Source organism: Crocodylus porosus, unplaced genomic scaffold (assembly GCF_001723895.1).
Source record: "Crocodylus porosus isolate Cpor-Errol unplaced genomic scaffold, CroPor_comp1, whole genome shotgun sequence".
Classification (NCBI taxonomy): Eukaryota; Metazoa; Chordata; order Crocodylia; family Crocodylidae; genus Crocodylus; species Crocodylus porosus.
The window spans coordinates 63093205-63109797 of NW_017728909.1; the positions used below are offsets into that span (position 1 = coordinate 63093205).

The following is a 16593-nucleotide window of genomic DNA, read 5'->3' on the forward strand; positions in this document are numbered from 1 at the left end:
GTGCACTAAGCTAGGTAGGATTGTTTTGGTGTTGCTGCCACTAGGCACCACCTCCAAATCATGTCAGAGCAGGCAACCTAGAAGCCTCCAGTAGCTGCTGCTCCATGGGACCCTGGCCAATAGCACCTTTGTCTGTCACATTTACCTGGTGGTGTCTAAGTGACCTGGCCTGCACTTCATGCAAAGAGTAGGTAGAGGAGATGCCTTCCCACATTTCCTGCCTGAGGCTAGTAACTATTTTCTACCCCCAGCACCCTCTTTGGCATGCTAAATTTGGAAGTCCTTGATACTGTGTACATTTTCTCTATCCTATATCAAGCAGCCAAAGGGAACATGATCGGCCTGGCCAGTTTCCTACTGTACCAAGCCAAGATGGCAACTCTAAAGAGCCACAGAAACCAGCTTGCAGGGGCTGGGTCTGACACCAGCCTACAAATATGGTCCAAGAATGTATCTCATTTGAATTTGGACACCTCACTATGCAACACACCGTGAACAACTTTGTGTCACATTGGACCACTGAGAGGGAACTCTGGCAAGGTGACAGATAGATGGCTAGTCTTAAATGTGTGTCTCCATAAAAGATGTTGGTGGGTTGGAAGTTTCAATCTCCAGTGATATGGGTGTTTTGTTACGGTCAAATGTTTCATGCTCAGCCCTGGTTAGGCCAATATTTCCTTTCAGGAGCTGTGACCAATGTTAATATAGTGACCTAAAACAGTCTTTTCAAAATCTCAGCAACAGAAACAGGCAATAATTTTTTTAAAATGTGCTTTTTTTGTTTCTCCCACCACCCAGAACAAAAGCTTTCCACATGAAACTTCTGAATCTACAGATTCAGGCATGCTTTATTTATCCCAGACATCTCAACTTTTTGAGAATGGGATTTAATCTGTTTTTCAGCAGTCTCTGCCGACTCTGCTCCATCTGTTTATCTCCTTAACTTCTCTCTTGCATTCTTTCCTTCCTGAATTCTCCCAGCTATAACCAAACTATTGAACTCAGTGTGGGCAGAGATAAAAATTCAAATGCATATTATAACTGCATTATCCTTTAAGTATCAATAAACAGGGATATCTGAAGCTATTTTTCCCTTTTCTCCAATTATAGAAGTAACCCGGGCTTGAATCAGCTCCCCTGTTATCATACAGCAACAACATAACCACAATCAAGTACATAGCCATAGAGAACACAATAGCCATAAAATATAATAAGCATCCTTCACAAGAAAGTTTGCATTTTTAAAACAAAACATAATTTTCTGTTAGAGAGAGTTGTAAGCAAAGTCTTCATTTTTACAAAATTACACTTTTTAAAGAGAAAAAGTAATTACTGAATGTAGAAAAATTTACTTGTCAAGCCCATTTTTTTCAACAACAGATGTGTGTATGGTAAAGTCTTTCAGTTGCTTCTTCTGATGCGAGTAGGGGGAATTAAACAAACAAATAATTTAATGTTTTACAAAACAAAACCATTTCACCCCCAAATTGTTTAGGGTCTTTTTTTCCCTTTCCATGACTTACTATGGTTGAATGAAGGTTGGTTTCATTTTGGATAACTCATTTTCTTGGAATGGCTTGTATATCAGTACTGAACTGCAATTACTGTTTCACTGTCTACAAGTGTATTGGTCACAACAGTAAACACCTACTCACATTAAGTGACTGCCAGAAATAATAGGATTTCAGTTGAAGAACCTATTATTGGTAGTATAGGCAAAATAAAAACAAGGAAAGTAATGTCATCAAGTGGAAATCAAGACAGGAAAATAATTAGCAAGCACTTAAGTATCAGAAATGCCATCATCTTGTTAAAAAAATAAACAATATATTAGAAATGCAATAGTGCACCTTTCCTTTACCATTATCATTAGCATCAGGATCAGTAACAATAACAAGATATTGTTAGCTTTTTCCAGATAACATTGCATTGGATCAGAGGTGAAAACATTACAATGTAAAATTGTTTTATTTGTATCTCATATTCTGTGATAGCCTGGCAAAATTTTAATAAGGGGTCCTCACTGAACCTTATACTTGACTAGTGATAAAGTCTGTGCCATAAGGAACAGGACTGGGAATAGGGGAACAGGACTGGGAATATAGGACTGCCCTATACTCACCTTACTCTGAGGGTTGGCACTTCACATTATTTTACAGGAGCACCCCTGCCATGAGTAGCCCCACCACATTGCCATCAGGCCCTCCAGTCAGACATAGTTTACAGTCACACTCAGATCTCCCAGTAATAGTATAGTAATAATCCATGTATGGATTATTAATAAATGACTTACCTCTGGTAAACACAGGCCTTTCTGTGCACCCTGTTTTACCTGCACCTCAACACAGTTTGGTGTCAAACAGAATGGATCCTACATCCAAAAAGAACAGGAAATAAGAGAAAAGGAAGGAATAAAAAGAAGTGTTGTGAAGGGATAGTTTATTTTCCTCATCCCAAAAATAATTAGCACAGCTTCTGGAACAGGTTCTGTTGCCAAGGCTGAAATGTAGGAGAGATAAAGAAAACTATGTTATCTGAGAAGGACAGAGAGGGTAGGACAAGCCCCCTTCTGAAGAGGAGGCAAATAGGTAGCAGGCAGGAAGAGAAAATTTGAAAGGCATCTCAGCAGAAAAAGATAGGCTGCAGGCCAAAAACATAGCTGGCACAGTAAGAAGGCCTGTGGAAACATAAAGGAAGTGTGACATCTTCATAGGAACACTGATGAGGTGAAGGAAAAAGTTGCCTAAGGATATCGGGGTGATGTTCATGGGGAACTAAAGAAGAACAGTTTGAAGAGTCTGCAAAGGCAGGAAAGCCATTCTAGGAGCTGCTTCAAAGAGTCCTGATGTGACTCCACATAAGAACTTGGCTAAAATATATATTCTGAGCAGTTTTATGTCCCAGCAGCACTTGTCAACATAACCAATGAATATCAAATGAATCTTGTCGCAGAAAACACAAGACTTGCTAGGCAGATGACAGACTGATAACATCAGGAAAATGTCTGGATTAGAAGGTATATTACAGAGTAGTGAAGAAACTGTTTAATCCTTAATTTTGATGGGAAATCTAAGCAGACATCAAAAGAAACATGAGGCTGCAAACACAGTAGATACTGTTACAGAGCTGATAATATTTGACTGTGGTTATGCTGTGAACGACACTCCTTCCCATCTCTCATCCCAGTGAGGAACAGTTTATGGAAAACTGATCACCAGATCAGAAGTTCACTTAGCATCAGCTTTAACATGTGTGAAAACATGATACAGAATTTGTGATAGATTAAAGCAATGGTAGCCGATTGCCTAAATGCAAACTAGAACATCCTTCCAAAATACAGGTCTCAAAGAGAGTTTAAAAAAGAACAGCCTTGGCCAGCAACCTATTACTGAAAACACAAAGACAGATCTTTATTTCCATAGTCCCAAACTCCTCAATCTAATTTCAAGACTGCAACTAGATGTCTATATTTATGATTTAAAGAGCTGATGATACAGAGAAGGATGTGTGGTATGGTCCTTCTGCTGAAGTTCTTGAAGATGAATAAACCTGTTGAAGTGAACCCTGTTCTAAAGGGTAAAGAATTCAAGTCAGAGAAAGTAAAAACAATGTCAAGTAAAAAATAAGGGGGGCTGGGACAGGACAGGATGTTCCTGTGGGCCATGAGAAAGCAGCAACTAGAGGGAAAAATAATTAAGAAAAAAAGCTATGCTATCTGAGAAGGACAGTGAGGGTAGGACAAGCCCCTTCCTTAAGAGGAGGCAAACAGGTAACAAGCAGGGAGAGAGAATTTAAAAGGCATCTCAGCAGAAAAAGATGGGCTGCAGGCCAAAAACATAGCTGGCACAGTAAGAAGCACTGTGAAAACATAAAGGAAGTGCGACATCTTCATAGGAACACTGGAAAAGAATTGAGAAAAACTGAATGAAGAAAGGATAATGGTATGGTTATTTGGGATGTAGTGTGTATTACCTATACATTTTAGTCAAAGTTGAATTATATAAAATAACAGCAACTGACTTTAAAAATACAATATTTTAAACACTATCTTTTAGTTTTCTGAACTACGTACATATTGAAAACTTAAATAAAGGGTATCACACTTAATGCAACGTGATTGAGCTACAGGGACTGCATTTAAAATTTGAGGGATATATTTGATATTCAGCATACAATACACATCACCTTTTATTAAAGTTCCTCAGCACAGATACAGGGTCACATTTATATATAAAACATATTAGTCAGTCTGTATGGTGTGGGGGTTAAAGGAAACTTTCATCCTTAAGAGCTTAAGAGTCCAAAATAAAGAATTAATATTAAAATTGAAATTTCTGTTGAACACGAAACACAATGGACAATGAAGGGAGAACTTTTCTATATTCTTCCTGTCCTTTACCTGTCCGGGAGGGGGGCGGGGGGGAGAGTGGGGGAGCACCGAGCTTGGATGGGCAGGGTGTGCCTTCCCCACCCCCTGCGGTGCAGATCCCTGGATTCTGCAGGAAGTGGAGCCAAGCCCTGCCCCCTGCTTCCCAGTGGACTCCCAGGATCTGCAAGGCAGGGGGGAATGCAGTCAGTTTCATCATGCAGGGCTTCCCCATTATGGTGCACAAGTGCCAGGAGCTGCACGTACACTGCAGGGAGCCCCATGTGGAAGGCCGACTTGGCTGCACTCCTTGCCACCACGTGCAGCGCTGGCTGGAGCCGCGTGCCACTGGGCAGCAGTGCCTGCATGGGTCACGAGTGCCCACCACCTGCTGCTGCTGCCACTGATGGCAAGGGCTGTGCATCATTGGGTGGGGGGCATATGGGAGGGTCCCCATGCCCCCTTACACCCCACAAACTGAACATACCCACACCCTGCACCTACAACTCTACACATATCCACCCCAACATCCACTATGCCCCCCACAAACAGCCACACCTTCTCACAAATCACTCCCCACACACACACGGCCAACCATACCCCACATACAATATACAAAAGTAAGACTGAGTTATTATGCAATCATCTCTATATACAGTACACAAACTCCAATCATAACAAGGATTTTTTTGTAGTTAAATTCTAATACGTTATAGTAGGTGTTTGACTTTTAGTATATGATTTTTTTTCTGGTTCCAAGGTGGGAACCCTCCCCTCCCAAAAGGATTAATTCTAGGAGCATGGGGAGGGATGTCTGGTGGCAGAAGTCAGGGTAGGAGAAGGACATCCAGTCCCAAGATGGTGACCAGGGAGTGAGGCACCTGTCAAGGGGAGGGGTTACCCTCATGGCCCTTGAAAGTTCACCTAAACTCATTAAGTGGCCCTCCAGTCGAAATAATCACCCACACATCTAGAGTCTCCTCCATGTAAGGATCTGAAGTTCCTTACAAATATCAGTTGGTTACACAACAGTGCTTCATCAATGATCATCTACCATTTTTATGGACTGAGAAAAGGAAACACAGTGAACTTAATAAATCAATCTCTTGATATTATGTAGAAAGCTTATGTGAAAGCCAGGAATAGAAACCAAGAACTCGCTGTCCCTGTTCTGAGCTTAAATATAAATGAATTACAGATATATTAATTTAAACTTGTTTCACTGAGTGCATAATATTGCCTGGTAGTCAGGTTTTGTAGTCAAGTTCAAATCTTGAAGATATTTTCATACATCTTTTATATATAATGTTAAAAAAGAATAAAATTCAAAAGCCGTCCCTGAGGCATGCTTCACTGGAAGGCAGTAAAGCAGTGTCATAGTATTGTAGTCCATAAGAAGTTCTGAACAATTTAATTAACTTCTTCAGAAATATGCATGGATAATATATAAAATGTAAATTTATATAGTGTTGGTGATGTCGGTAAAAATCCCATATTCTTTTCTTTACTTGAATGATTACCACAAGTGCTACTATTGTGGCAGTTCTTCAGCACCAACATCAGAAATGGCTTTGGAAATATGCATATTTAGCTACCCAGACATGATCCCTCCAAATAAAGATTAAGCCATGTTCTTGGACAGGTGTACAACACTTGACCAGTATTGTCTATGCTGTGTTTGTCTGAGTCTTAAAGTACAATTACATTCTTTAATTCCCTAGAACTCTCAATCTAGAAATATTTGAACACTACAGCATTCAGTCAACCAAATGGGAAACAACAAAACAAAAATTAAAATTATATTGTTGCATGGAGGCCACGACACATTTTTTCAGTTTAGTACATTTCTTTTATGTCCTATTGCATAGGAAAGAGAAATTAATTCATTTATGACAGGTTGCAGATGTTAGTGAAAATAGCGTCACTTTTTCCATTTACATCAAAAACTGGAAGTGGTCAGATGAACCTGAGATGAGTTAAAATGTTTTAACAAACATCTGAGGGGTTTAATTGCTACTTTTAAAAAGCTCAGCTCACTTGTCTCAATATTATATCAAAATACAGTTTCATAGGAAAGAAATTCTGTGCCATATTTTGCAACACTAGAAGAGAATAAAATTCACAATTCTTCTAAAAGATGCTAAAAGACCACATGCTAAAGATTACCTTACTTGATCTTTTCCAACTCTTCCTCATTAGCATTGTCTGTAAATGAAATAGAGCATTTTAATTACCTTTTACTCTGACACGCACAAAAAGGAGGCCAACTGTCTTCCAAAGGGACAATCCACATTTAACCACAACTACAACTGAAGTGACAGCATACATTCTGCCGACAACTACACAGGAAGTGAAATCAAACAAACAACTTGAAGCAACATTCACGCACAGGCAAACTTCACAATTTGATTTACTGAAAGTTTCTGGAGAAAACAAGGTAAAGCATATGAAGAGAGTGAAAAAGAAGTAGGCTAACTGAATAGCAAAGGGAAAAAAAATCAATGAGTAATTAATGATAATTACTGGATTTAAATTAGTGGAATTTTTGACCAATTAGTTTGTCATTTGAGGAACATATGCCCTCATACTTTAGAGCACTCCAGCTGCACCGTGCAGCAGAAGAGGTCTTCTGAGGATATTTCTTGAAAAGGGAAATCCTTGGGTAGCATGTAGTTATTGCAGGATTTTTAACATCACTTTTGTAATGCCTACAAGTGCTGGGATGTCAGCAGGGAAAAAGGTAAAGCCTCAGGTGCCCCTGGGTCTGGCTGGTTCCTGCCTATTGTCTTTAGATACATTTCTGTGGACTAGGATCTGACAAGGTGCATGACAATTCTAGGATCAGGTGACCCCCACACTAGCTTAAAAACTTACATTCCTCTCTATGCGCACTTCACACTTGCACCAAATACTCATTGAGGGCTACAGAGCATTTGGCTGATGAAAATGTTCTGGATTTAATTTTCTGTAACAAGATATTATGATACTCTTACGTTTCAGATACAGTAGTATGAAATGCTGATTACTTTCGATTTTAAAGGAGAACTTAATGTAGACCACTAAAAAGTTGTGCATTTTTTAAACTTCCAAGTGTCTATTTAGTTTGTAATATCCAAAACCTACTGAAGAATTAAAGTATGTCTCTAATAACCTTTTATTACTGGTATACTATATCTTCTGCCATAAAACTTACAAAATTATGACAGTGATCCTGTCTCATCTTGAAAGAAACAGAAACCAATTCACATTATCTCAACAATTTGTCAAAATCTGACCTTGCTAGAGACTATCCACTGCCCTTTCTGAAGGGAGAACTAGCATGGACTGTCCTCAAGTTCTTCATGATTAAACAAGATAGAGTCTTCTAGTCAAGAAGGTGGAACATTTAGATAGCTTCAAATACCACTGCAAGCAACTTGCTTGAGATAAGGCAGAATTAAGTTACAGAATCTGCATTCAGAAAAAAATGTTAACATTAATTTTTGGGAGAATAAATTTTCACTTAATGTAAACAAATTAAATGGCATCACGTCCTGCTGAAGTTTCTTGGTTGATTACAAACCAAGGAATTTGTGTACTCTGCTTGACTGGAGGACCCCAGTGAACTATCGCTTTCTTTCCCACATAGTCTGGAAAGAGTTTTAAAATACGGTGTTGTCTGCCCTGCAAAAAAAAGTGAGTTAAAAAAATCAAAAAGAAAAGCAAAGCGTGTGCATATGGAGGTAGGGACTACATCTTGGTGATAATCTTAAAATACATAGCAGGGTTCTGTTTTAGAATGGCAAATTGAAAGGACAAAATGGTTATTTTTGTGATTTTCTTTAAGCTGCTAAGGAGAGTTTGAGATCTAAAGGGCCAATTATCTTCCTCAGTAAACAATAGGTCAGAGCTTAGCAAGCACTTTCTATCCATAGAAGTCAAAGTGCTTTAGAAAGCTGGGTAAGTATCATTAACCTCATTTTGTATAAATAGTAGAACTGAGTCATAGAAGAGTTAAGGTCACCCTGTGAGTCAATCACCAAGCCAGGACTAAGACTTGGATTTCTTGGGTCCTAGCAACTGTACCACACTGCTACCCTTGTCACCAATATGTTTTCCTAAAACAGCACCCGCTTTTGTTCACATACCCTCACAACTCGGTGCCCAGGGTGATTGCCCCTATTACTCCACTCAAGTTACATCACTGTCCTAGAGCAGTGGTGGCTAACCCACAGCACACATGCCACAATTGGCACAAGCAGCCAGTCTGCTTAGCATGTGAACTCCAGGTGCCAAGTTAAAGGGGAGCCAGCAACAGGAGTTGCAGCAGCACTCAGGGAGAGGCAAGGAACCACAGCGGCAGTCAGGAAGAGGATAGGGATTAGAGTGACAGTCAGAGAAAAGGCAGGAATCAGTGCTATCTTGAAGGTTTGGCCACATAAGACCTGTGGGGGCAGGTGCCACAGAATTTAGTCCTGCCATGACCCAGTGGCGATGGCATTTGGCAGCACTGGGTGATACTGGGAGCTGATTATGAGAGTGGTGCTCTCTCATACTTTGGACTTAACTTGTGGCACACTTGCCAAAAAGGCTGGCCATCATAGTTCAAAAAGATTGATCCAACACCTCAGGATCAACAGAAAACACTCATCGATCCCTTTGGATCAATCCCTAAGAGAAGAGAAGAGTTAGGCTCAAACCTTGAATCAGCCAGAAATCTAACAGTATTTCAGCTCTGAGAACTTTACTTTGTATCTTTAGCTACAGAAACATATGACTGTACTGTTGAACATATCATTATCATTGCTGGCTGTACCAGAATAAATTTCAAGTTGAAGCAACAACAATCCAGTCAACTTTCCTTAGAAGTCAATACAGAAATAAACAGACTATGATGAATGAGCTGCAGGAAATTATTTCAGTTGAAAGCATTCCATTAACTGAATCCATTCCTCTCTTCCATTTTTTCTGTGAGATTATCCTTTAGGCACGTACAAAACACTACAGACTCCAAAAGAGCATACAAAATACCAGCATATTAATAAAGGGTATATTTTTTGAAAAAATGAAACAAGCTGGGATTATACCTTGTTTAAGATAAATTACTTCAGATGGGAGGAGGGAATCAACATCACTGATTTTATTTGCATTAAATAGATCCAGGTAACATTCATATGTTTCATTTGTTTTGTCTAGCACTAATCAAGCAATTTATTACACTTCTAGAGGATATAAGGGAACATGCAGCTCAAATGAACTCACAGTTACTTTGTAAGTTCTCCAGTGATGAAATCTGTGCATTGAACTCTGCTTGAGAAAGAGCCAGAAAAAAAACAACCTCATGCATGCACAATAGCACAAACAAACGATACAGGACACAAAGCAAACAAAAACACTTCATTAGTCTACACACAACTGCAAATGATGTATACGCCATGCTTTACATTACACGTTCCAAAGCAAATATTTATCATAAACAAGATACAGCTAGCGTTCACGAGACCAAACAAGCTTTACTGGTACATGCCTTAGATAATTTTAAAACCAAATGTTAATACCCATTTCCTGTATATTAAAAAAAGAGTAAAATATCTGCCATCATGCACACAAAACGTTTTAAAGTTCTGGAATTAGAATCAGCATTTTTTCTTTAGCAGTTCTCATATTCCATATTTTTCTGTTATTCTTTTCCTTACGTTAATTATCCAAACTGCCAGTTCCTCATGCTAAAATTTTTTTTAAATTACATTATTAATATAAAAGATCATTAGTGTTAGCACCACACAGCAAATACACATGATTTTATGATTTAGAATTCTTGGAACTAGTGCTACTGCAATGAATAGGTACTTGTACTGGATCGGGGGGAATCAAATCTAGAAAATATAGACTTTCCTAAAAACTATGGAACTATTTTATTTTCGAAATTTCACCATCAATAGGCTGGACTAGTTCATGTTTCTATAGGCTATAACAAATTCATTTAATTCCAAGGATCAAATTTTATTAAACCTATATTCAAAATTCACATGCATCTGACCATACCTCTTTGTCTCACTGGAATTCCTATGTAAAGGGATAGAAATTCTATTCAGGGGTTATGGTTCTAACATGTAATTAGGTTACAAGACTTCCAGTATTAAAATAGACATTTCTTATTTCTTTAGACTTCAGCAGTATGTCACAAAAAGTTAAGACTATTTGGACACAATACATTTGTTCGTCTCAATTCAATGATAAATTGTCACTTTTCCCAGGACATGCATATACTTTTATGAAGTTTCTGGCTTTTAGAATGTAATATGTTTTTTATGTAGGGAAATTGGATATTTTATGTGCAAATTATATTGCCCATCAGTACTTTGGACACTGCATTTTAACAGAATTTCCTTCATGAAGACACAAGAGAAGTACAAGTATCGCTATAGAGAAGATCAAGTACGCAGAAGCCTATATGCATGCTGGGTAGTAAGGCTGTGCAAAATTTTGCCTGGTGTTTCATTTTGAAGCTGTTTCAATATGTTTCGAGCTTGAAATAACAAAATTGAAATGAAACAAAAGCATTTGAAACAGCTTTGAAATGAAACAAAGAACTTGAAATGTTTCAGAACTTTTGAAACGTTTTGAGTTTCAAAGCCAGGCTTACTGGCTTCAGTGCTGGTCCCAGCCAGCAGCACCTGCCTCCTGTCATCTGGCAGGCAAATCAGGTGCTCCCCACACCACCAGGAAGGCTGCAGGGGCTGTGCTGGAGTCCTCCTGGGGGTGCAGGTCCCTGATCTGCCTACCAGATGACAGACTGGTGCTAGACACAGACTGCACTCAGCACCAGGAAGATCAGTGCTTCCACCGGCCCCAGGCAGCAGCACCTGGCTCCTGTCACCTGGCAGGCAGATCAGGGGCATGCACTGCCAATAGGACTCCAGCACAGCCCCCGCAGCCCTCCCAGGGGTACAGGTGAGCCCCTGATCTACCCCAGGCCTTGCACCCTCCTCAAGCCGGCTCCGGTATGGGGCCGGGGCAGATCAGCTCATGCAGGGACACAGTACTGGAGCTCGCTTGTGCAGGGCAACGATCTTCCCGGCACTGGTCCCAGGCAGCAGCACATGGCTTCTTTCATCTGGCAGGCAGATCAGGGGCTCGCAGCCTTCCTGGGGGTGCAGGCAAGCCCCTGAACTGCCTTCCTGCTGGATTTTAAGTTTCCCCATAATAATCTATGGGCGAAACATTGAAACAGCATTGAAACAGCAAAAGTTTTGATGAAACGAAATGGAACAGTACTTTTGAAACAAAATGAAACTCAAAACAAAACACTGTTCCGTCAAATCGTTGAAACAGAAGTCAAATTGGAATGGTGCTGTTTTGCACAGCCCTACTGGGTAGGTCTTACAGTTCACTGTATGGGTAGGTCTTACAGCTACTGGGTATCTCTAAGCTACAAGTAAAACACTTGTTATCCGTGACACCTTGTTCCTTGTTCAATGCTTTTCTTTTCAGAGTTCCACTCACCTCTCATTCACAGAGAAGAATATTCAAAATTGCCAAAAAAAAATTATTGTCACCACCAGAAATACTAACTCTGAACCTCCAGCAAGGATGTCTTTTCCTTCACCTTTAAACCAAAATACCTTGACTTCTCACAAGCAGGATGACAGAATGTGGCTTCTTCCAACTATCAACCACATTATTTTTAGCAGGCTAGCAAAAGGTACCACTGCAAAACTTGCCCTCTTTCTGCACGCTGTTGCTGAACATGGAACTTCCATAATTCTCTTGACCCCTCCAGTTTGGGTAGCAATAGATACTATTAGGCATCAGGATCTGCATCACAAACTCACTCAACAATATTAAAGCTCACTATACTTCAGCTGGGGCTGAAATGTGGAAAAGCTTGGGGGCATGAATACTAGCAATCAGCAATACTACCAACCTAAAGAGTAAGTTTCAAATTATTAGGTGCTGTTTCCTTAACTCCCTCTTTCACATATTCCAAGAGCTGTAACTAAATTAGAAAGCCTTACATTACCAAAAAGTAGCAGCAACTGCATTTTTAAGAGATAACTGAATTTGTACCTTTTTTTTTTCAAATATCATGAGGAGGTATTTCAAATTTGAGTAGACTAGGCTTAAGTACTGAAAATCCCATGTTATTCAGTTTGGCAATGGGACAAACATTTTACACTGTTTACATAAAAGTAGGTGTAAACTATTTAGCTTCATCAAACTGTATAACTAGTTCAAAAGAAAATAAGTGAATCCCATTTAGGTAATAAAAGAATACTTGAAGCAGAGGAGGTTTCTGATTCCTTAACATCTGAAAACAGAGAATGTCTTAGTCTTATTTGTCTCTCCCACTATCTAACCATGTTTTGAAGTACTTCAGAGATTTCAGGCTTACACCAAAATACACATTAAAAAAATGTAATGCCCCACTCCATGCAACTAAATAGAGAAGAAAAATATTATTTGAATGCCAAAAACCATTCCCCATACTACATACAGAGAGAAGATATGTGTTATTTGAATAAGTATTTTATTAGGAACAAATTTTTCCAATAATATTATATGGGAATAATGAAGGGCAAGAACTTGCCTTGTATCTCTAATCAAGTAGTTAATTGCCTCTTAAATCTTAATTATATTAAATCCAGTCATACAGCAAGGCCTTACAAAAACAAACAAACAAACCAACCAATCCCTGGATGAGCTTAATTGGTGTGACATCTATTTTAATAATCTCTTCTCTGGAGTTGAAATAAAGAAAGAGGTGGAAGCAAAACAAAAGATATATTGCATCTTGTATCATTAAAGTACTATGTATTATTGTATACCAATACTATGTATTATTGTATACCAATTCAGTATTAATTTTGTATGTTGCTACCTTACTGTGGCAGAAACTCTCTAACTTGACTAGAACTTTACATATACAAAACTTGGGCACTGATTTTTAATAACAAATTCTGTCCTCAATGTACAATGCAGACAGGTCTTATTATGGTAAATCTCCAGCAACAACCATTTAAAAGAAGAAAAGGTTAGTTTAGTAACTAGAAAGTAAATAGAGTTGAAGGTCTCTGCTGCTATCATAACAGTCTGTTGAATTTGTTCTCCAACCAGACAATGCAATCCTAAATCTTTACACAATTGTTTCCTTTTCTTTTTGGCACAGATCCATTTGAGGTATAGAAATGAAAAGGCCATGCTGTTGCATTGAGGTTATCTTCACTATTTTAAAATGCCTCTGTATAGTAAGTGCATATTCTTCCTATAATGAATATGTCTGTATTTGAGTATGTTGAGTATAGGCTCTACATTAGAAGTTTTCCTCTTTAGAGAAAAATATTTTTCTAAATAATAACCAGTATTAAGGCAGGATAATGCCAATTTTACAAATTAGGTCACTTTGAGCAAAACGGCTGTTGCTGGCAAGCTCAAAAAAAAGTTAATTAAAAAAGGAAGAAGAAATAAATCTCAACTATGTTTTAGAGTTTGTTGCAAGAAATGAAAATCTGTAAGATAGAGTCCTAACAAAATGGATTAAATCATTTTTAAAGAAACACTGTGGTTCAAATTTGTGAATGAGTATTACAGTATTTTTTTCTGTAATTTTTTCAACTCCAAAAGAATATCATGAAGGAAGTGACAGGCATCAGAATTATTTTCAAACTCTAAAGGTCTGGAATTCAAAGTACCAATCATAAGTACCACTACTTACGTGTTAAATAATTTGTGACAGAGAGAAAAATATAGACCTGTATCACATTATAGTTCTATACATACAAGAGAAAATAGAAGTTGGTGAACTACATTCAGATAAACATTTTTTCCTCTTCTGATATATTTAATAGTATTTAACCTTCAGTGCTTAATTTTGATAGCCAATACTGTTTCCTGGATAAGTTTTGTCAGTCTTCTAATTCACTCCTGATCACAAAGTGCATTATATCAACGTGAGCTTACAGCTGGGCTCACTTCAGGGATAATCAGATGATATACTGGGTTGTGGGGGTCAGACTTTTTTCTGGCCTTAAACTACATGAAATTATGGAATAAAAGATAAACATTTTGATTAAAATGCTTTTCACCACTGGATATGTTCTAATACTGAGAAGAAGAATAGAAAAGGCAAAGGGGATGATTTTCTATGGAACAAGCTACTGTACAAAGTGCCTCAAAACTTATTTCACTGTATACCCATTCAAGGTGCTAGGGTTGCTTCTCAGAAGGAATTCTCTCTAGTTTCAATGTGAGATTGCATGTTTAGTCGAAAGCTTCTCTTAAATTGATTAGAATGGTCCTTAATAAAACTACCAGAAATTCCCTGCCTCTGTGGACCGGAAGTGTACATTAGAAGGAAAATAATCCATATTAAGTTATAAGTACTGTACAAAATGCAGTACGTTAAATTTTTAATGTAATCAGCCTGCCCTACTTACAACTCAGAAGTTAACAGAAGAAATGAGAGAACAAAGGAAATTCAGCTAAAGACTAAATTTACCATTTTTAGTAAGACACATGGAAAAATTGAAAAGTAACATTTTCTAAACCACTGAATTGTCTTTCATGCCCCAAATTGATAAGCAGCTTAAAATAAGTGCTGAAGAAGGCTAATATCATGTATGGCACCTTTTCAAGAGGTTGAATAATATCATCCAGTGCTTATTTTATTAAATGCCAATAATCAGAAACTGCACTCAGTACAAAGTTTCCTTCTTAATTTTAGCACTAGAATAGTGGTCATCTAGACAACACAGCACTAGGTCCAAAATTCTTTGCTGACAATAAGCCAGTCCATTTGATAAGAAAATTCACCTGGATTTTGTTTAATCCTGCAGAATATTTATATTCTACCTAGATTATTCACTATTTTCATAAAAACAAACAGTCTGCTTTGAGGCAGGCCACACATGCTTAAATGCACCAAAAAGACAATTCAACTCTGTCCACATTACATATATAAACGAAAAACAAAATGTTGTCAGGGTACGTGTTTTTCCCTTGCTATCCAATTATCCATCTGGGGATGGAACATTCACAATATCACAACCATCTCTCTAATCATGGAACATTTACAGTGAGAACAAGGTAACACTTGTTGAAACATTAAAACTTACCACTTCCTTTTGCTCTTCTCTTGGAGCCATTACTACTGATAGTAATATAGTTCCCATATCATGGTCAGGAAAACGAGTATCCTTTAGACTCACGGTAACATCTGTTGGTCTAAGACACCAAAAGATAAGTATTTATTTTGCATTTCAGGCACTGATTTAATCAAGCTTCTGAAGACTTTGACAACACATTCTCCATTTTGCATCAAGTAACTTGAAAATAAATCTAAAAGTAAATTACTTCATGAACATGGTGTCTATTCTTAATCAGAGCAGTCTCAATACATTTGTCACATCATGCTTTCTAAATAGCTGTACATAGTAAAGGAATTAATATTAATTGTAAAACTTATTTTGATTAAAGCAGAAAAATGACAATATAAAGTTCTACTCTTGGCCAAAAAATTGGTACAAATATAAACAAAATAATGGCTATAATCTTGGCTAGCCAACGAGTATAAACAACTACAGCCATCTGTAGGTATTTAGGCACATGTGGTGTCACTCAATCGAGCATAATTTATAATATAAGTAAAACTTTGCTTTCTAGCTTAAGGGGCACTAACTAATTATTTCTAAGCATAATGTTGCAAATTCTATTTTGGACTCCACAAGTATGAGATTATCAAACAATCTAGCATACTGTACATTTCTGACCCCAGGGATCTTTGCATGTCTGCCATACCTGTTTAATTCTAATGCAGCAAGATCCAAAAAGGCAGAGCCAATGAAGTCATCTTGAAGCCCAAAGTCATAATCAAAGACCTAAGATGTACAAGAGATTAAAATATGTATTATTATAAAACTCTATTGAAACTTTCCTAATAAATGTTTCTTGATAGCCTGTTTTCACATGAACAATACTAACATTTTATTAACAGGCCAAGCAATTAAAAAAATAACAACATGGAGACTGAACAGGAGTAAGAGGTGTGAGGCCTCCTTTACATATTACAAGTATCGCGCAATTAACTAGCTAATTGTATAATTACCTTGAGACCAGCTACATGTGCAAAGTACCTGTCACGCCATAAAAAGTTCCAACCAGCTATATAGTTAGACCTCAAAAATGTGTTTTAACTTTATAGCTAGTTGCTATCAAGTTTTAATTGTATAGCAGAGTCTCCCCTGAAGCTG

The 16593-nt window shown here is 37.9% G+C and overlaps 1 protein-coding gene across 3 annotated transcripts in view; it reads right to left on the bottom strand.

The window, feature by feature from the left end:
• The window catches only part of MCTP1 (multiple C2 and transmembrane domain containing 1), a 339066-nt gene that overhangs the window by 232904 nt on the left and 89569 nt on the right, over positions 1–16593 (bottom strand). For 2 of the 3 annotated variants that reach the window (XM_019532387.1, XM_019532385.1), the window contains exons 4-6: positions 16142–16221; positions 15460–15568; positions 6533–6571 (exon numbers count right to left, since the gene is read on the bottom strand). In XM_019532387.1, the coding sequence (XP_019387932.1) occupies positions 6533–6571; positions 15460–15568; positions 16142–16221 (228 nt within the window). The remainder of the gene's footprint in view (positions 1–6532; positions 6572–15459; positions 15569–16141; positions 16222–16593) is intronic. The other variant, XM_019532386.1, reaches the window with a different exon arrangement.